Source organism: Plecotus auritus (genome assembly GCF_963455305.1).
Source record: "Plecotus auritus genome assembly, chromosome: 1".
Taxonomy (NCBI): domain Eukaryota; kingdom Metazoa; phylum Chordata; class Mammalia; order Chiroptera; family Vespertilionidae; genus Plecotus; species Plecotus auritus.
In genome coordinates this window covers 105131760-105154365 of record NC_137770.1, presented here as the reverse complement: position 1 = coordinate 105154365, position 22606 = coordinate 105131760, and the positions used below count along the sequence as shown (strand labels likewise).

General features: G+C 38.0%; 1 protein-coding gene across 1 annotated transcript in view; it reads right to left on the bottom strand.

Annotated features, from left to right (window-relative positions):
• Positions 1-22606, bottom strand: part of MTPAP (mitochondrial poly(A) polymerase) — a 32618-nt gene that overhangs the window by 4269 nt on the left and 5743 nt on the right. The window contains exons 4-8 of the mRNA XM_080662287.1: positions 21179-21403; positions 10937-11148; positions 7180-7406; positions 193-285; positions 34-107 (exon numbers count right to left, since the gene is read on the bottom strand). Coding sequence (XP_080518413.1) covers positions 34-107; positions 193-285; positions 7180-7406; positions 10937-11148; positions 21179-21403 — 831 coding nt within the window. The remainder of the gene's footprint in view (positions 1-33; positions 108-192; positions 286-7179; positions 7407-10936; positions 11149-21178; positions 21404-22606) is intronic.

Genomic DNA, 22606 nt, shown 5'->3' with positions numbered 1-22606 from the left:
AGATACCTAATCAAATATTGAAATATTATTTACCTGTCGAATATTTATGGAATTTTTATTGAAAGCGAAATTTCCAAAAAATTCAAAAAATTCCTTCAGTAGTAATTCTGCAAGAAAAGAAAATAAGAGAAAAGTCTGTTTCAATTCAAAATAGCACACAGACAAAAAAAAAAAGAAAAAGAAAACACTTACCTAATGTTTCTGTGTTTTTTGAAGGTTTAATTCTATTCAAGTCACAAATAAATGTACAGTTGTGGCCTTCTATTATACATTTATCTTCTGCATCTTACATAAATAAAAACAAAAAATGTTTCACATTATATTTCAAAGATATTTTCTACTTCAGAAAATAAATCTGTAATTAAATAAAAGTTATAGATGAATGTTTCCTATTATTACTCAGTGTTATATACATTTACAGTTAATGGGATTTAAAAGATTTAGACTTCTACTGCAGTGAAAAAAACATTAGATTTACATATCCTATTAGAATTGCCTATCAACAACCAAGAATTCTTAATCTATCTTTTGAAATAATCAGTTTTCTAGTTATAAATGAAAATCTAGACAGTGCCCATCTTTCACTAACTCAAATTTTGGCACTATCTTTGATCAATAATATTTCATTTTTATCTCCATTTCAATTCTTATCACCTTTCTATGCATTGTTTTCAACAATACATCCACGACACAACTGATACTCTAAGAGTTTTGAAAAACAAACAAGTAATTTCTACAATGCAATACTTTAAAAGAGATTGGAATTTAGTACAACAAATTTAACAGCACACTGCATGTAAACATTCCCCTTTTCTAAAAGTATATATACCTTTACAGGTAATCATTTCCCTAATTATAAATAAACTAAAAGCCTGGTGCACGAAATTTGTGCACAGGGATGTGTGTCCCTCAGCCCAGCCTGCACCCTCTCCAATCTGGGACCCTTGGGGAATGTCTGACTGCCCATTTAGGCCCGATCCTGGTAGGGCCTAAATGGGAAGTCGGACATCCCTCTCACAATCCAGGACTGCTGGCTCCCAACTGCTCACCTGCCTGCCTTCCTGATTGCCCCTAACCGCTTCTGTCTGCCAGCCTGATCACACCCTAACCACTCCCCTGCCAGCCTGATTAATGGCTAACTGCTCCCCTGCCAGCCTGTTTGCCCCTAACTGCCCTCCCCTGCAGGCCTGGTCACCACTAATTGCCCTCCCCTGCAGGGCTGGTCACCCCTAACTGCCCTCCCCTGCAGGGCTGGTCACCCCTAACTGCCCTCTCCTGCAGGCCTGGTCCCCCCGAACTGCTCTCCCCGGCAGGCCTGAGTACCCCTCAACTGCCTTTCCCTGCAGGCCCAGTTGCCCCCAACTTCCCTCCTCTGCCAGCCTGGTCACCCCTAACTGCCCTCCCCTGCAGGCTTGATTGCCCCCAACTGCCCTCCCTTGCAGGCCTGGTCCCTCAACTGCCCTCCCCTGCTGGCCATCTTGTGGAGGCCATCTTTGTCCACATGGGGGCATCCATCTTTGACCACATGGGGGCAGACATCTTATGTGTTGAAGTGATGGTCAATTTGCATATTACTCTTTTATTAGATAGGATAGAGGCCTGCTGCACGGGTGGGGGGCCAGCTGGTTTGCCCTGAAGGGTGTCCTGGATCAAGGTGGGGGTTCCCTTGGGGCATGGGGCGGCCTGGGCGAAAGGCCTGTGGTAGTTTGCAGGCCGGCCACGCTCCCCAGCAACCCAAGCGGAGGCCCTGGTATCTGGGATTTATTTATCTTCTATAATTGAAACTTTGTAGTCTTGAGTGGAGGCCTAGGCCGGCCAGGGTGTACAGAAAGCTTGGTTTCCTCCGTTGCCGGGGAAACCCAAGCCTCCTGCTCGCTCCATGGCTGCATCCATCTTGGTTAGGTTAATTTGCATACTTGCTCCTGATTGGCTGGTGGGCGTGGCTTGTGGATGTAGCGGAGAGATGGTTAATTTGCATATTACTCTTTTATTAGATAGGTTATACAACTACCAAAAAATCCCTCACGATTCTAATCTACCTTCCTTCCAGTGTACAATATTATAGGAAAACTCCCAATTTTCAAAAATCAAATCAACGTCCACCTAACCTGAAAACATTTCTTAACTCCAAGGTTGGTGCTCCAACCTTTTGTCCCTTTAGCACTTATCTGACTGTATTTTGATTGTATATATACTGTCTACTCCCCTATATCAGTCTGGGACTACAAAGGCCACTGTCCTGTCCATGATTGCCTCTCCATCCAGTCTAATCCACAAAAAGTGTCTAACATATAGCAGGCACATAACCAATAAACTGAATGATCACTGATGTTTGATTTTGAATGCTTATCTATAATTGTCAGAGAAATTAGAAAGGGATACGATAAATCAACAGAAAAGGTAAAGTCCTATGTGCTCCACCCACAACGCCCTATGTTCCAATAACACTAATCCTCTCTGGAAGGCAGCCTATATATTAGTTAAAAGCACAGGCTAAAGATGGTGAAACAAACAAAAGAATCGACCTTTCTCCTCCTAAAACATCACTAAAATGAGAGTAAAATGATATATAAAATCTTAAAGATAGAGAACAGAAGAGATAAGAGTAATAAAAAAAATTTTAAATTGAAGGACAGAGGGATAAGTAGTAATGACTTAGGAGATCTGAAAATACTGAATCCTCAACCAGCAGTAAAGAAAGCCAAGAAGAAAACCAAATATACACAAGGCAGAGCCCCTGACAGCTCAGGGATTGGAGGACCAGTTTTGACTGGAAGTTTGATGGTTAAAGAAGTACTGAAGTCTTCCCCAGATCTCTTTTTCCCAAACAAAAATTTCAGTATGCTAATAGCCAGGCCTATTCTTCCAGGAAAAAAAAAAAAAAAAGGTTAAGAGTCATTTCTGGGGAATATGAATAGCTCAGAAGAAATGACCCAGAGACAGTAACATGTAAAGATCCCCAACATGAAACAGTCCAGCCAAACGGCCCTACAATGAACATTAATCACAGTCAACAAACCCCACCTAAGCTCAAAGATTGAAATTAACTTTCTGGTTTCTAACTCCAACATGAGCAGAAATTCAAAGATTATCAGACATCTGAGGAAGGACTCTTAACATGAGACTAAACAAAATAAAATGAAAAGCTATTTAGAAAAAAGAGGTTAGGCAAAGCAGAATAGAATATTTGCTTCTTCTAACTAATTTGAGAAAAGATTTATTTGGACAACTAGTAGGAAGTTAGAGAGCCAATTACTATTAAGTACATAAAAACTAAGCAAAAAAAAAAAAAAAAAAAAAACACAAACCAACAAGAAATTAAGTAGTATTAAGAACTATTAACTCTAAAAAAATATAAACAGTTGGGCAGGAAAGGAAATTAATTTTAGTTTACTCCATGGATCAGATATGAATAATGTTTACAAAGTCATAATAGTGTAAAGTGCATACCAAAATTATGCTATAGCTACACTCAAAATATTGGGGGGGTGTGGTGGGGGGTACAGGAGGAAAGAGTTAATTCCTCTTCTTATATAAAAGGAAGTCATAGATGGTACCTAAACCTAAAAGTCAAGAATTTTATTTTAGCAGTATCTATGATTTAAAACATCAAACAGATCAGCTTTTTGAGTTAAAAGTGATTGCCCACAGGGAGAGGCAAAGAAGCAGGAGGAGTAATAGGCTGAGAGGCTGAGTTATTGTGATGTGATGAAGTTTGCAGAACATTTTTACTCTTTATCTATGTGCATGTGTAACTTTGATAGAACTGAACTTTAAAAGCCACAGTTGTTTTCATCAGACAACATTAAGAGAGTGGAAAGGGAACCATGGTATATATATATATATATATATATATATATATATATATATACACACACACACACACATACATACAGAATATGTGACAAAGGACGCATGCAAAATATATAAAGAATTCCTACAAATAGAAAAATGACAGATAATCCAATAAAAAATAAGGCAAAAGACTTACAGAAACCTCACAAAAGATACACAAATGTCTAATAAATATATGAAAAGGTGTTCAATTTCCTTAGTCATTGGGGAAAAGAAAATCAAAGCACACCATGAACCACTACACATGCATTAAAAATAAGCTAACATAAGAAAAAAATACCAGGTATTGCAAAGATGTACAGCAATTAGAACTTGTATCTAATACATGTAGGAGTTTATACTTTAGAAAACTGTTTGGCAATGTCTCTAAAGCTGAACATACCCAAATTCTAAGTTTTAGAAATTCCACTACTATAAACAGGGGGAATACTTAGTAACATATACGATATGATTGTCTAATTGATATGCTGTACACCTGAAACTAATACAAAATAATATGAATGTAAACTGTAATTGAAAAAACAAAAATAAAGTTCTGATTTTAAAAAGAAGAGAAAAAAAGAAATTCTACTCCTAGTATATATTTGACAGAAATAAGCATCCTGTTCACAAAAAGAAATGTGCTAGAATCATCACACTAACACTACCTATAATAGTCCCAAACTTCAAATTACTCAAATGCCTAACAAAAATAGAATTTAAAAAAATTTTTGTATATTCACATAACAGAATACTACATAAGCAATGGAAACGAATACACTAATGATATGAATGAATCTCCTAAAAATAATGTTGAAGAGTAACCAACGGATGCAAAAAATTGGGGGGTGAGGCATGTATGGGAGCGGGGTGGGGGGGGGCAATGGTAAGATATGTACACATATAATACCTTAATATAAAAAAAAATTTAAAAAAAATAAAATAAATAAAAATAATGTTGAGAGGGAAAACATCATATACAAACTAACATTCTATTCTATGCCTTTTACATGAGAATAACAGATCAAATTATTCTATGCTATGAAAAGAGAAGGATGGAACACACAAGAAAATTAGAGACATATGGGGGAAAGTAATGGAGATTTAAGAAAACAGAAATTCCAGAGTAACCAAAAATAAAAGATGCCATCACGCTCATTACAAACAGCTTTTAACTTTAAATGTTCAGCCACACATTTGAAATCTCTTTACTGAACTTCTACGATGGACCCAATAGTATGTCAGGAACAAAGGTGCAGAGATGAGTCAGACAGCCTGCCCTAGAAAAGCTTGGCCCAGGCCAGCTGATAAAAGAACTACAATAATCTAACTGTTGTTACAATATAGGTGTGCACAGGGTGCTTAGAAGACACCAGAGCACTGCCTTCTGCGAGGAAGGAAGGAAAGTCTGAACAAATGATACCTTGGACTGGGTTTCCTTCTCGCTTCCCTGGCTGAATCCTGAAGAGGTTCTCCACCATTGCAGGCAAAGGGACAGAGATGTGAAAAAGAACAAATATCTGAGGACCAGCAAGGTGTTTAGAGAGCTGAAGCTCCTGATTTGCACACCAGAATGAATGCAGAAGAGCAGAAAAAAAGAAGCTAACAAGGGGCCCTAAATAAAACACTATAAACTTTGGACTTTAACTTACTTTAGGTTCTAAACAGTGGTTAACAAAGTTCCAGAAGTGCTGGAAGGTATTCTAGACATTTAAACTGCCCTCTATTAAAAACAAACAAGCAAGCAAACAAAACATATTTTTTTCCTTTTAAAAAAATACAAATAGCCTCTATCTGAATATCAAATATAAAAATTCTTTTATAGAAAATTCAACATATTACTAGGATTTCAAAAACTAAATATCTTTGCATTTATTGGCAATGTGCTAGGTACAGAGAAGCAACTGCAGAAAATAGCCTGAAAATTTCTCTTACCATGTTTAAAAATGTGAAAAACTTTAAACAACCAATTTGGTATTTTGAAGTTAAAAACTAAACAATTCCAAAACTAGTTTCATCTATTTTGATACAATAAGATGTTAAATTCAAATTTAAAGAGTTGGAATAAAAACTCAACATGTCATTTTAAATTTGTCCACAAATCATATTCTTTTCTCAAGATAATTAGCAGAACTTTAAATCTCTGTACTAGAGTGAGTTCCTGAGAATACTGTCCATATACCCACTGCACCAAAAATAACACGAAACACATAGTAAGTAACCAATATTTAGTGAATGAATAACACCAAACAATGAGATGAGCACAGACATGGATGTTGCCCTTTTTTCAATCGCAAAAGTGAGAAAAATGGCCACTACTCTACCTGAAAACTTCCTACTTTCCATTAACCTATCACACTGAGCTCTTTTTAGAGCTCAATTTCAAGCTATACATAGTGTTCACTCGAAAGAAAAGATTATTTATAATTTGAATAAATGAGGAAAAATGGCATAGAAAAGAGAATTTACAGACCCAGGTAAAAATAAATAGTGTGAAAAAGAGCTAAGATAAAATGTTATGAGAGTAATCACAGTATTGGCAGGAATATGGAACACATTAAGAGGAATGGTGGGAGAAGAGGTTGGAGAATTGTGTTGTGGCTAAACAAGCGAAAGTCTTAAAACAACAAGCTAAGTAAACTGAGGTTTATTCTATAAGGAATAAAATCCCTTTTAAAGTTACTTTAAACTGGGAAGATCTGGAGATGTACTTTAAAAAAATTGTCAGGCAGCAATATACAGGATGGGTAAACTACAGAGTGTACATACATTTTGAGTGTATCCCTAAATTAGCTTCCTTTTAGAATTGAGGATTTTAATACTTTATATCTCCTGAAGCAATCTATCAAAATTTCAATTTTTAAATATAAATTAAATAGTATAATAATTTTAAAATTTAAAATTGCCTATAAACTTTAAAAAATTTAGGATCTTAAAACATCATGAAACAATTAGAAATCTAGAAATAGCTTCAGATTTAGAAAGCCATCTATGAATCTGTAATCCACTTAAATGGCTTATCTGGGATATGCTTTTTTTTTCTAAGTTTGGTCAAACTAAGGGAGAGGCTCCAACTGTCTCATGATAGTTGTAAACAACCTTGTCAAGTGACCCAAAAACAAACAACAGAATTCTCAAAAAATTCTATAGGCCTCAGTTTTGCAAGTCATCTGCTCTCATGACCCCTCATGGGCATAAAAAACTAAAAAGCATTTAGAAAAAATTTAGATTCACAAGGCTTTAAAAAATACATAAGAAAAATTACATGACTAATAAGCACACATGCATGGTAATTATATACACTCAAAACGTTAGAAAGAAAATAGAGACTGCTTCTAGTCTTACCTGCTAGGGTTTTTAAGTAGTCTAGTGTTGGAAGAATAGGGGGTGATCTCCTCTGGAGAAAAAAGATGACCATCATTGTAAGGGAGAAATTTGTAATCCAAGCTCCGGGAATACTACTTGTTAATGAATGTGCTCGAGCCCAGCAACGGATACTAAACACCATGGCTCTCACTCGTGAGTCCAGGGCACCATATATATAAAGGAGTTCAGAACTTTTCAAGGCAATCCTTCCAAAGGAAAAAATGAAAACAATTTTCAACCCTCCAAATTATGATTCCCAAAGTAGAATAAAACACACACCTAGAAACATATCTAAATATATCTTCCTATATCTGAATGTATTCAGAACAATGAGACCAGATAATCAAAAAGTATGATGTATTTGCAATATAAAACTTAATGTAAATAGCTGAATATCAAATACATTCATTATCATTAAAACATTCTTCTAAATGTTGGCAATTACAATATACTTCTAAAACTTAGAATTTTTAAATCAAAGTTCCTAAACATGACTTAAGTGAAACACACTATATAAGGGCTCTTTAATAACTGTCAATAAAGGCAAGTAAGGGGCTTTGCACATCAGTTTCACATGGCTATCTAGTTCTTTGGTAGACAAATTAGCCTAAAAACAGAGGTAAACGTTCTACTTATCTTATCAAGTATAAATGTCTTAAAATTCAGCCAAAATTACTTAAGTCTACTACTTATAAAAACCAAAACCCACAAGGATAAAGCGTCTATTAAGAAATCAAACTTCAGAGCCTATTTTCCATAAGTTTCCTAGTCATAATGTTATAATGAAAAGATTATTAATTAGAAATATTTTTAAATATTTAAGCTCCTCCAAATCAAAACATGTCTAGTAATTTCTCAAAGAACAGACATAGGGCACTAAATAATTTAACAGTAGCCACTTCAAAATGTCTATGAAAGTACCACAATGCCATTTACTTCCTGAGTTGAAAGAGAATACAAGAAACTGCAAATTCGAAATTCACAGTGATTAAATGTTTTACTACGTAGTGTGGTGTTCCTACAAATATCACATGGATTCAAATATTTTTCTGTCAAAAATCATTTTTGTAAAAGCTCCTTGTGTTTTTATGCAACTATTGATAATATTATCTTTATTTTAGGATAAAAAGTGTTTTATCTATGTAAATGAAGCTGAAAAATAAATATCAAATAGTGTGATATCTGATATAAAGAAATAATGCAAAGATTAAAAACCTGAAGCATATTAAAACAAATTTTTCAAAACCTGTCCCAACAAGACAATGAAAATAACACTATTACAGACAAATATAAATGGCATTTTGTTCTATTTTACATACTAGAAAGAAAATATACTGTTAGAAAATGCAGAATATATTTTTATTTATTTTTACTCCATGAGCTACTTGAGAAAAATTCAGAAATACTCAGCACTGTCTTATTAGTGAACACTTGAGTTTAATTAAATGAGAATACTAGAGTTAAAGAATAAACTCAATTAAAAAGTTTTCCCTAATGAGAACAAAAACAGACCAATAAAAAGGAATTAGAGCCGAAACCGGTTTGGCTCAGTGGATAGAGCGTCGGCCTGCGGACTGAAGGGTCCCGGGTTCGATTCTGGTCAAGGGCATGTACCTTGGTTGCGGGCACATCCCCAGTAGGGGGTGTGCAGGAGGCAGCTGATCGATGTTTCTCTCTCATCGATGTTTCTAGCTCTCTATCCCTCTCCCTTCCTCTCTGTAAAATATCAATAAAATATATTTAAAAAAAAAAGGAATTAGAGTAAGAAAATTGCTAAAGAAAAACTACAAGTCTAAAGCCACTAAGACTACTTTTTGAGCCAATCAAATACCATATTTGTTTAGGGCACAAAGTTGATTATATCGAGAGGTAATTCAGAGGTCAAACTCAAGTTGCTACTCTATTTTCTAAGTATAGTGAGAAGACTATATAGAGAACACTATATACTAGAGGCCCAGTGCACAAAATTCATGCACAGGGGGTGTGTCCCTCAGCCCAGCCTGCACCCTCTCCAATCTGGGACCCCTAACAGGATCGGGCCTAAACGGGCAGTCAGACATTCCTCTCACAATCCAGGACTGCTAGCTCCCAACTGCTCGCCTGCCTGCCTTCCTGATTGCCCCTAACCGCTTCTGCCTGCCAGCCTGATCACCCCCTAACCACTCCCCTGCCAGCCTGATTAATGCCTAACTGCTCCCCTGTCAGCCTGTTTGCCCCTAACTGCCCTCCCCTGCAGGCCTGGTCCCCCCCAACTGCTCTCCCTGGCAGGCCTGCGTCCCCCCCAACTGCCCTTCCCTGCAGGCCTGGTCACCCCCAACTTCCCTCCTCTGCCAGCCTGGTCACCCCTAACTGCCCTCCCCTGCAGGCTTGATCACCCCCAACTGCCCTCCCTTACAGGCATGGTCCCTCAACTGCCCTTCCCTGCTGGCCATCTTTGTCCACATGGGGGCAGGATCTTTGACCACATGGGGGCAGCCATCTTGTGTGTTGGAGTGATGGTCAATTTGCATATTACTCTTTTATTAGATAGGAGGGTAGAGGCCTGGTGCACAGGTGGGGGCCAGCTGGTTTGCCCTGAAGGGTATTCTGGATCAGGGTGGGGGTTCCCTTGGGGCGTGGGGTGGCCTAGGCGAGGGGCCTGTGGTGGTTTGCAGGCCGGCCACACCCCCTGGCGACCCAAGTGGGGGCCCTGGGACCTGGGATTTATTTATCTTCTATAACTGAAACTTTGTAGCCTTGAACAGAGCCAAGCCTCCTGCTTGCTCCGTGGCCGCAGCCATTTTTGTTGGGATTTATTTATCTTCTATAATTGAAACTTTGTAGCTTTGAGTGGAGGCCTAGGCTGGCCAGGGTGTGCGGAAAGCTTGGCTTCCTCCATTACCAGGGAAACCCAAGCCTCCTGCTCGCTCCGTGGCCGCAGCCATCTTGGTTGGGTTAATTTTCATACTTGCTACTGGTGGGTGTGGCTTGTGAGTGTAGCAGAGTGATGGTTAATTTGCATATTGCTCTTTTATTTGATAGGATAGGTATGTTCATGCTGTCAGCAAGCTGCATAGGTAAGAACAATGAAATACAATTCTTCCAGAAGATGATGTTAGGTATGATAACATTTTAACACAATATCCTAATATTTTATTTTTGAATGCCAAAAAACTAATACATATAGCATTAGAGAAAGTATTTCCTACTTTTCAATCCAAGTGTTCAAATCTTTAAAAGATTATTATTAAAGCATCCAAAGCCACTAGACCAGTGGTTCTCAACCTTTCTAATGCCGTGACCCTTTAATACAGTTCCTCATGTTGTGGTGACCCCCAACCATAAAATTATTTTCGTTGCTACTTCATAACTGTAATTTTGCTACTGTTAATGTATCGTAATGTAAATATCTGTGTTTTCCGATGGTCTTAGGCTCTACAGCAGCGGTTCTCAACCTGTGGGTCGATGGTCTTAGGTTCTACAGCAGCAGTTCTCTAGCCGCTAGCAGGGTCGCCTAAGGCCATCGGAAAACACAGATATTTACATTACGATTCATTAACAGTAGCAAAATTACAGTTATGAAGTAGTAACGAAAATAATTTTATGGTTGGGGGTCACCACAACATGAGGAACTGTATTAAAGGGTCGCGGCATTAGAAAGGTTGAGAACCACTGCACTAGACTGTTCTGTTTAAGAAAACCTATGTTAATTCCTTATAATATTTACATTTAAGATGATAAACTCAAGAGATCATACCTATTGTTAGTAGTCAAATCACATTGAAATCCAGAGGCTTGGTGTGAGAATCTCACCAGCGGACACCGAGCATTTAATATTTTTTGTACACCTACACAACCAGGGCCAAAGTTGTCAAGGCATTCTCCTATCACAGAGAGGATCTTCTGAGTTGCAATTCTTTCTGAAGGAACATTTTTCACTTGAAATTCCATCAGAAAATTCCCTGAGGTCTGAATAATAAAAACATTTGTTAACAGGAGCTTTTTATAAAGAGGAATTTTTTACATAAACTTTTTCAAAAGAATGCTCTAAATAATTCCTGGCAAAAATAAACAAAACAAAAACAAAAAAAACACAGCCAAAAGCAGGCTTGACAGTAAATGTACAAGATCAGTAGATCAACACAAGAAAAAGACTGTATAAACAGACTTAATTATATATAGAAATTTAATACTTAATAACATAAACTGCAAGTTACTGGGGGAAAATTACTATTCAACAAATGAGTCAAGTGACCATTAAAAAAAACAAAACTATTTAAATCCCTACTTTGGCCCAAAAACCAAAGTAAACTCAAGGAGAATCAAAATTTAAATGGAAAAAGTTTAAAAGTTTTATCAATAAAGTACAATTAAGTGAATATTTTTACAATCTCATAGTAGTGAAAGATTCTCTAACCATTACACAAAATTCCAGAGCAACAAAAGAAAAAATATGATTATATAAAAATTAAAATCATCTTAAGGCAAAGCATATATTCATTACTAGATAAAAAATGAAATAAGACAAATGTCACATAAAGGGCTACTTTTCCTAATTTAGAAAGGGTTTGTACATATGAAAGGGAGGAAAACACACCAAATTCTAAAAATGGGCAAAAAGACTTGAATAAGAAATGAACACAACAAACAAAACTGGCTAAGAAACATAGTACAAGATGTTCTTGTTTTCTGGAAACTAAAGAGACTTTTCATTTATCAGTCTGGCAAAGACCAAAAGGCTGACAGATCAGCACTGGTAGTTGTAAGGAAGCATATATAGTACATACTGACAGGGGAAGTGTAAACTGGGACATATTTTTAGACAACTTCAATATCTATTGAAATTTTAAATATACTTTGATAGCTATTACAATTCAAGGACATGATCTCAAAGAAAAACTTGCATAAATGAATCAATTTACAAAGCTGTTCACTCACTGCAGCATTATCTGTGAGGCTCCCTATCCTCAACCACCCTTTCCTCTAGAACTCATTCCTAAGAGGATCCAGGCTCCAACAACATTTATCACAGAAATGTACCCCTTACTCCCAGCTGAGTGGACCAGCACTATAGAAGTGTACCATTCATTCATCCAGAAATCTCTACTAGAAATTGGAGCTGAGGCTCAGAAGCAATCATGTTGGCTGAAATATGTGACTCAGAAGTTTGAGGGCAGGTGCATTCTATACCACAATGATGAAAATGTAAAGAAAGTCAATGAGGGAAGAGGGAGAGCAGAGTGAAGGGGAGAAAGAAAGATAAAGCAAATTTGTGGGAAGAGAACACTTCATGAATTCTTGATAGTTTACACTTCCTAGTTCTAGTCCTTTCCTAAGACTCATCCACATTACTGGCCCTGGGTTCTATGATGCTTCCTCTACTACCTTTTCCCCCACTTTGTTTAAGCTAGTTTGGATTGTTTTCTGCTATGTATAATCAGAGTATTATGCTCTGGCCAATAGCTCAGTAGTTGAGCGTCGACCTATGAACCAGGAAGTCATGTTTGACTCCCAGTCAGGACACGTACCCAGGTTGTAGGCTCGATCCCCAGTGGAGGGTGTGCAGGAGGCAGCCAGTCAATGGTTCTCTCTCATCATTGATGTTTCTCTCTCTTTCTCTTCCTCTCTCTCCCTTCCTCTCTGAAATCAATAAATATATATTAAAAAAAAGAATATTACCTAGTATACCAGTAGTTGGCAATAAAGGTGGAAAAAAAAGATACCACCCTAGTTGCCTAAAAGAATAAAGGACTGCTTAAAAGTATGATACATTGATTTCCAGGAAATATTTTGCAGTTATTGAAAATGATGCAGTAGACAGAACTGCCAAAACCCTATTAACTGGGGGAGGGAAATCAAGTAATCTGTATAGATTAAGTTATAATACGTATATAAAGATTAACTTTGTGTTAAAAAAAAAGAAAAGCATTTCTAGCATCACTTGGTTGGACATCTTGCCTTGCATTGAGAGGCTGCTAGTGTGATTCCCTGTCAGGACATATGCAGGGTTGCAGGCTCAATTCCCAGTAGGGTGCGTGTAACCAATGGATGTTAAGTTCTCCCTTCCTCTCTTTCTAAATATCAATAAACCATTCTTTTTTTTTTTTTTTTAAAGGCATTTCTACATGAAAAGAAAAAAAGTTTAGAACAAAATAAACTAGTCAGAATAGTTATCTCTGCAGGTGATGGGACTATCAGAGATATTTACATTATACATTTTTGTAACTATTACTTTATGATCAGAAAAAAAGGATTTAAAAATATACAAATGTGACATGTATACAAACAATCCCCACAAATCAGTTATATTTTCTCTATTGAGTTTTGCCACCTAGATAGATTTCTATTTACTAGTAAACCTTTGTATTATATTAAAAAATGGATTTCCTTTGAAAACATTAAAATTTCAAAAATCTAGTTTAGTTCCTTTACTATAACATCTTTGTAACTTTTTTTTCCCTAGTCCATTCTGTTTTAAAATACACAAATTTATTTGGAAGGAGAAACCCAAACAAGAAGAACCAATAAATAAAATACGGAGCTCCTTAATGAAAATGCAAAGAAAGAAAAACATCTTCTATCAAGAGTAAGCAGGTTTGACTTCTCCCAAAAAGACATACAAATGGCCAGCAGATATGTGAAAAGATGCTCAACTTCACTACCTACTAGGGCAGTGGTCGGCAAACTGCGGCTCACGAGCCACATGCGGCTCACGAGCCACGGTTTGCTGCTCTGTTGACTAACGAGTTTGCCGACCACTATACTAGGGAAATGAAAATCAAAACTACAATGAGATACCACCTCTCACACCTGTAAGAATAGCTATCATCAAAAGGACAAGTAATAACAAGTGTTGGAGAGAGATTGTTGAGAAGAAAGATTTCTATTTACTAGCAAACTTACATTCCTCAGGTGGGAATGTAAACTGGTACAGCCAATATGGAAAACAGTATGGAGGTTCTTCAAAAAGTTAAGAATAGAGTTACCATATGACCCAACAACCCCTCTTCTGGGTATCTAACCAAAAACATTTATTCATAAAGATATATGCATCTGTATGTTCACTGCAGCATTATTCATGGTGACCAACACATGGAAACAACTGAAGTACCCTTCAATAGATGATTGGAGAAAGAAGTGGTACATAACATACAATGGAATATTACTCAGCAATAAGAAAAGATGAACTACTGCCATTTGTGACAACATGAGTGGATCTTGAGAATATTATGCTAAGTGAAATAAGTCTAGGAGGAAAAAGTCAAGAACCATGATTTCACTCACCTGTGGGATATAAAACTGAAAGTAACAAATGAACAAACAAGATTAACAAAAACTCACAGACACAGAAAACAGTGGTGGTTACCAGAGGGAAAGAGGGGGATAGGGGAGTAGTAAATGGTAAAGGGGGTCAAATATATGGTGATGGAAGAGATTTGATTTTGGATGATAAACGCACAATGCAATACACAGATGATGTATTAAAGAACTGTAAACTTGAAACATAATTTTACTGACCAATGTCACCCCAATAATTTTAATTTAAAAAGATTAAGCAGGTTTGGAATAAAAAGATATATTTGGGGTCAAACCATCTAAGGATGACAAAAGGAGGGCAACAGAGTAGTATCAGACTAAATGGTAGAGGAGAAATGCTGACTCAGCTGCATCTATGCAAAGGGAAACATTGATCAGTTGACTCCCATGTGTGTCCTCACCTCCAGGATCAAACCCAAAACTTTGCTAGGTAAGTGTCCTGACCAGGAAATGAACCCATGACACTCCAATTGACTGAGTCACCCAGCCAGGGCAATAAATATTTCTTACTAATTCTGTTATTCCTCATAGCACTACTTAATTTCAAATAAAATTTTTAATTATTATTGCATGTTCTTCCTAATCTCACTAGTATTATGCCACTATTTAACAATGATAAAACAGAGGTTAAGGACCTTGACCAGGGGTCCTCAAACTACGGCCCACGGGCCACATGCGGCCCGCCAAGGACATTTATCTGGCCCACTGGGTGCTGCTGCCTGTCCTGCTTAGCAGCCGACTCGTCCTGGGCCCGCAGTGCGCATAGGAATTTGTTCATAGTTTTTTTTTAAACTGTAGTCCGGCCCTCCAATGGGCTGAGGGACAGTGAACTGGCCCCCTGTTTAAAAAGTCTGAGGACCCCTGACTTTGACCATAGCAATCTATACTAATAAAAGGGTAATATGCTAATTAGACCCAATGTCTTCTGGACATCTTTCCGGACAAAGTCATGGTGGCAGGGGCCGAGGCAGAGGCGGTTAGGGGTGATCAGGCTGGTAGGGGAGAGTAGTTGGGGGCAATCAGGCCAGCAGGGGAGGGCAGTTGGGGGCAATCAGGCCGGCAGGGGAGGGCAGTTGGGGGCGATCAGGCCAGCAGGCAGAGGCGGTTAGGGGCGGGAGGCAGGCAGGTGAGCAGTTAGGAGCCAGCAGTCCCGGACTGCGAGAGGGATCGGGCCTAAACCAGCAATCAGACATCCTCCGAGGGGTCCCAGATTGGAGAGGGTGTAGGCCGGGCTGAGGCTCCCCCTCCTTATGCATGAATTTCATGCACCGGGCCTCTAGTAATTTAGATAATAGAAAATAGGACTTAGCTACCAATGTTTACCTCTATTACTTAAATCCATAGGATATAGAAACTGATTAGAAAAAGAAAAACTGAAAGAGAAAAGGCAAGTGTTAACTTAGGATTTTGTGCTAAAATAATCTTTGTAAAAAGTTAGGTGACACATTTCACATGTAAGCATCTTTCACACATTAAAAATTTTATGAAAATTTACAACTTTAGTTAGTAAACAAATAAACAAATCATCTGTTTAGTGCCTGTGCTACACAGGACAGTCCACATAGTCCTCTAAGACAATCAAGAGTCTAATATACTCTCCCTAAATGTCCTCAACTCAGACACACACAAAGTAATAAAAAGTAAAAAGGAGAGTTCATAACTGCAGAAAGTAGTCAAAAAATATGTGTTATGAATTAAAAAGTGCTTTTTTCCATTATAATTCATTTCATGTTTATATTAGTAAAGCAATTATAATGTCAAATATTCCAAAGTACACATTCTTAACAGCACTGCAAAGGTAAACCTACATACAAAATAATGCCAAACTAGGCACTATTTTTTTCATTTTTGTATCTTTATTTTTATTTTTATTTTATTAAGGTATTACAAATAGTAGTACGTATGTCTCTTTTTTTTTTTTTCTCCACTGTCCTCCCCCCAGCCTCCCCTACCCCCCGGCACTTGCCCTCGTCCCCCCACCCCCAGTGTCTTGAGTCTGTTGGTTGTGAGGCAGTATCTTTTAACATATTTTCTAAGTACTAGCTGTATTTCAGAAATCTAACACATGGAAAGTCAATGAGGGAAGAGGGAGAGCAGAGTGAAGGGGAGAAATTCTGCTATGTATAACCCAACTACAAGGTTCCAACTCCTTTCTCTGCTTCCAACAGAACATTTTGTGTTTCCTACTTGTACAATAATAAAATAATACTACCACTGCTGATGGTCGTCAACATTTGAACATTTATTATGTTTTAAGTACTGTCTTGTGTTCCACATATATTAGTGCAATCAATCCCCTCAAGCACTACAGTAATGTCCCAATTTTACAGCTAGCAAATTTGAGGCACAGAGATGGTAAGTAACTTACCAGGATCATATAGCTAGGAAGTAGAAGAATTTCTTCTGCAGTCTGGCTCCTTAGCTTTCAACTATTATAACACATTACTATGCTCCTTGATTACTCACTGAAGTCTTTTATTTAAAACTAGAGGCCCGGTGTACAAAAATTTGTGCACTCGGTGGTGGGGGAGTGGGGAGGTCCCCTCAGCCCGGCCTGTGCCCTCTTGCAGTCCAAGACCCCTCAGGGGATGTCCACCTGCCGGCTTAGGCCCGCTCCCCAGAGAGGGAGCAAGCCTAAGCTGTTAGTCAAACATCTTTAGCGCTGGCGAGGATGTCTCACAGCTGTCAGCCCAGCTTGTGGCTGAGCGGAGCTCCCCCTGTGGGAGTGCACTGACCACCAGGGGGCAGCTCCTGCGTTGAGCATCTGCCCCTGGTAGTCAGTGCGCATCATAGCTACTGGTCCTTCCCAGTCGTTCTGCCATTAGGGTCAATTTACATATTACCCTTTTATTATATAGGATAGCCTAACACAATTGAAATGTCTATGCCAGAAATTTAATATAATTTCAAATACATGTTAGTAAAAGACAACCATTCATTTCCAAGTGTTTCCTGTTCTTTCAATTCAGTAAGTATATACTGAGCATATTAAGTATGCCAGATACTATGTGGGATTAAAAAGTTAACAGACATGGTTCCTGTCCTATATCAAGGTTATGATATAGTAAGACATATGTCAACCACTAACTAAACATAACATGGGATTTACAGACAGAAACACAAGCAAGATACTACAACAAAGAAGACTGGAGGAAAAAAAAGGCAAGGATGGTTTCAAGATGATAGTGTCAGAACTAGGCCTTGAAAGTGGTAAGAAATGACAGTCAGGGAATGGAGGAAAAGAGCAATCCTCTCTGAAAGAGTGTTTGGTTACTACTCATATTCTAAAAGTCTGAAAATGATAATTAAGTTATTTAAGTGGAAAACTAGGTGTGAAAATATGTCATGATAAATGATTAGTAAAATTAAGAGGTAGATCATTTCAATACTATGCTAAAGAGATGAACCATACTAGGTTTGTGAGAAGACCCAACCTGTGTTTTAAGACCTCTAGTACAGACTGCAGGTTGGAATACCAAGGGATGACACAAGAAATGAGGGAGAGAGCAGGGTGCTGTGGCGATAATCTAAGTGGGAGTTTCTAAGGGACTACGTGACTATAGTTTTGAGGATCTAAATGGAGTGAACATAAAAAGTAAACTTAGAAGCAGAATTAAGAAAGATGGCCTGGCCCTAGCTGGTTTGGGTCAGTGGATAGAGGACCAAAGGGTCTCAGGCTCAATTCCGGTCAAGGGCATGTATCTTGGTTGCAGGTTCAATCCCTGGCCCAGTAGGGGAGTGTGTGGGAGGCAACCAATCGATGTGTCTCTCACATCAATGTCTCTCTCTCTCTCTCTCCTTTCCCTCCCCACCCTCTTTCCCTTCCACTCTCTAAAAATCAATGGCAATCCCTAGCAGGTTTGGCTCAGTTAATAGAGCATTAGCCTGTGGACTGAAAGGCTCCAGGTTCGATTCCTGTCAAGGGCACATGCCTGGGTGTGGGCCCAATCCCCAGTAGGGGGCATGCAGGAGGCAGCCAATCAATGACTCCCTCTCATGTTTCTCTCTCCCTCTCCCTTCCTCTATGAAATCAATAAAAATACATTAAAGAAAAGAAAATCAATGGAAAAAATATCCTCGGGTGAGGATTAACAAAAGAAAAAAGAACAAATGTCAAGAAAGCTAAAATACTGCTAATTAACATATATAAGAACATTTATAAAAATATGTAGAAGATATTTGCAAGAGATAAAAATAAGTTTTGTTTTCAAAATGTTAAGTCTGAAGTGTCAACTGGACATCCATATAGAGATGACTGATAGTTTGAAATACATAAAAAAAAGAGTAAAAAAAATCTAATGTTTTTTTAAAAATATATTTTCATTGATTTCAGAGAGGAAGGGAGAGGAAGAGAGAGAAACATCAATGATGACAGAGAATCATTGATTGGCTGCCTCCTGCATGCCCCCAACCAGGGATCAAGCCTGCAACCTGGGCGTGTGCCCTTAACCAGAATTGAACCTGGGGACCCTTTAGTCCAAGGCCAATGCTCTATCCACTGAGCCAAACCGGCCAGGACAAAAAAAAAAAAAAAATCTAACATTTTATAAAAACACAAGATGCCTCTGCAAAGATGTAATTAAATTAACACATCCCTTACACTGTTTGGGAGAATGGCAGAGATATTGGTTAGCTTTACTCTGTTAGACATGGAGGTTAATAAGAATATGAATGGAATACATAAATTCTAAACTATAAGAGAAAAGGGGGTAGGAAGCAGAAATAAAGCATTAATCCAACAGCAGGAGGCAAGAAAGAGAATGAAAAGTAACAAAAAAAGCATAAAATGTAGAAAATACAAATAGAAATTAATCCAAAAATTGTCATTAATAATCAACAAATACATTGAACTAAAAATTCGCAGATTTGAGTAAAAGCATAAAATTTAGTGATCTGCTATTTATGAGACATACCCAAAATGTAACTATATAAAGGATGAGAAGATATAAAATAAGACATGTGAGGCAAATAGCAAGTGGCCATCTAAACAAACAAAATTTAAGAAGAAGCACTTAGAGATAAAGAACATAATCTACATATATAAAAGTCTAATATGCAAATTGTCCCCTCGAGAGTTCGACTGACGGGGAGTTCGATTGCTCTCTATGACATGCAATGACCACCAGGGGGCAGCGCAGAACGAAGGAAGGCCCCGGCCGGCAGTTGGAAAGCCTAATCAGCCCTGATCGCAGGCCAGGCCTAGGGACCCTACCCATGCACGAATTCTGTGCACCAGGCCTCCAGTTTAATAATAAATAAACCCAATAAGAAGATATAACAAATCATATACCTATATGTATCTAACATAGCCATTGAATAAAACAAAAATCAAAGGAATTCTAAGGAGAGGTTAACAAAGCCAAACATCATGAGATTTAAAAAATATTTTAGCCCGGCCAGTGTGACTCAGTGGTTGCGCATTGACCTATGGACTAGGAGGCCACCGGGTTCGATTCCCGGTCAGGGCACATGCCCAGGTTGTGGGCTCGATCCCCAGTTGGGGGCATGCAGGGGGCAGCGGATCAATGATTCTCTCTCATCATTGATGTTTCTATCTCTCTCTCTCTCTCTCTCCTCCCTTCCTCTCTGAAACCAATAAAAATTTAAATAAATAAATAAATAAATAAATAAATAAATAAATAAATAAATAAATAAAATATTTCAAGCCTGGCCAGCATGGCTCAGTGGTTAAGTGAGGACTTAAGGACCAGCAGTCTGTTGATTCCCAGTCAGGGCATATGTCCAGGTTGCAGGCTTGATCCCCAGTGTGGGGTGTGCAGGAGACAGCGATCAATGATTCTCTCTCATCATTGATGTTTCTTTCTCTTTCTCTCTCTCTCTCTCTCTCTCTCTCTCTCTCTCTCTCTCTCTCTCTCTCTCCCCCTTCCTCTCTGAAATCAATAACAATATATTTTTTAAAAAATTAACAAATGCAGTTCAATAACTAGATCACACAGATAAGAAACTAGTTAAGATACAGATAATTTGGCCTTAGCCAGTTTGGCTCAGTGGATAGAGCATTGGCCTGCAGACTCACAAGGTCCTGGGTTCGATTCTAGTCAAGGGCACATGCCTAGTTTGTGGGCTCAATTCCCACTGTGGGGCATGCAGGAGGCAGTCAATCAATGATTCTCTCTCATCACTGATGTTTCTATCTCTCTCTGAAATCAATAAAAATATATATTTTTTAAAAATACAGATAATTTGAATATAATAAGTAATGTTAGCCTCTCTGAAAAATTTCTGAACTCTTGAACCATTTTATTACACATGTATAGAATATTCACCAAAAAATGATCACATATTAGACAAATACAAAAAAAGACTTTACAATTCCAAAGAATCAATATCAAATAGAACATATTCTTTTTTGTTTTGTTAATCCTCACCCAAGGATATTTTTTCCGTTGATTTTTTTAGAGAGAGTGAAAGGAAGGCAGGAAGATTCGGGGGGGTGGGGGGAGTGAGAAGGAGAGAGAGGGAGGGAGAGAGAAGAAACACCAATGTGAGAGAGGCACATCAATTGGTTGCCTCCTGCACATGCCCCAACTGGGGCTGGGAATAGAACCCGCAACCCAGGTATGTACTCTTGACTTTAGAAATCAACAGTTATAATTTATTTAAAAGATTTTCTTTACTTTTCTATTATATTAATTTTAGTGATCTAAAGATATTTAATTACCTTGTGAGCACTGAAATTTCCAATTTCATCTAGATCCAAAAACATATCCAAATCACATCCTAATTTCCCAAAACTGTTCACTGAAGAGCCAAAAGGTCTGACTGCACAGTCTGGAAAATATGCAGCTGCTATGTCTTCAATAAGAGAACAGGTGAGATAGCGGAGCTTTGTGTTCTCCTCTGTGAGCTGGAACTCCTTCAAGAGAGTGTTCAGCTGATCATCTATCTAGCTGGCCAAAACAAAAACAACAAAATATAGAAAATGTACAGGTCATATAAAGTAATTGTCATTTTACTTCTAGAGATTTAATGGTTTTGGAGACCTACCTTAAAAATATGAAACTTTTTTCTTCAACCTTAAAAGAGATTTTTTTAAATACCCATAAAAAAAGCACTGAGAAATACTGACACTAGCAAAATAAAAGTTAACCAGAATTAAAACTACTACTTTTCTTAGCAATGAGTACAAAATATTTTCTTAGGAAAATGAAAATAGTAAAATGCTCCAGAAGAGGTCAAAAACAATAAAAAAGATAGACATTTTTTAAAAAGTTGGGGGGACAGAAGAACTAATGTTAAAAGCAACAAACACCAGAAATAAGCAATGCTTCAAGTAATAAAGGCTCAAGATCTATGTTCCCTAAAAATCATACACACACACACATATGTGTATGTGTGTGTGTATATATATATATACATACACACACACACACACACACACACACACATATTAGTATATAGTGTGTATCGATACTAATAATAGAGGAATATGCAAATTGGCCGCGATGCCGTCAGGTAGCAACCAATCAGGATGGGGGCAGGGGCGGGGCGGGGCCTCAGCAGAGAGCTCTCAGCACACCTATGCCGGGGGGGGGGGGGGGGGGGGGGGGGGGGTCTGAAGGGCTCAGAGAGGAAGGGAGAGCAGATAGGCAGTTAGGGGGATTAGGCCAGGAGGGGAGAGCAGTTAGGGGCATCAGGCAGGCAGGTGAGCAGTTAGGAGCCAGTGGTTCCGGATTGCGAGAGGGATCCCAGTTTGGAGAGGGTGCAGGCCGGGCTGAGGGACCCCACCGGCCCCCGTGCTTCGTGCACCAGGCCTCTAATATATTCGCGTCAGTCATACATATACACACATATATATGACTGATGCTAAAATTATTACATTTTGAAGGTGCACACTAGAATTAAATACTTAAAATACAAATCATATCCTTAAATGCCCATATTTGAAAATAATTTAAGAATAAGCTGAACAAAGCATTCAACTCAAGAAAAAAATAAATAAAAGCAAAGGAAATATAAAAGGTTAGAAGTAAAATTTTCAAAATTAGAAAATCAAACCACACAATATTATTTTGATAAATAAAACCATGAACTGATTCTTTGAAGGGACTACTAAACTAGCTAAACCTCTGATAAATCTTAAGAAAAA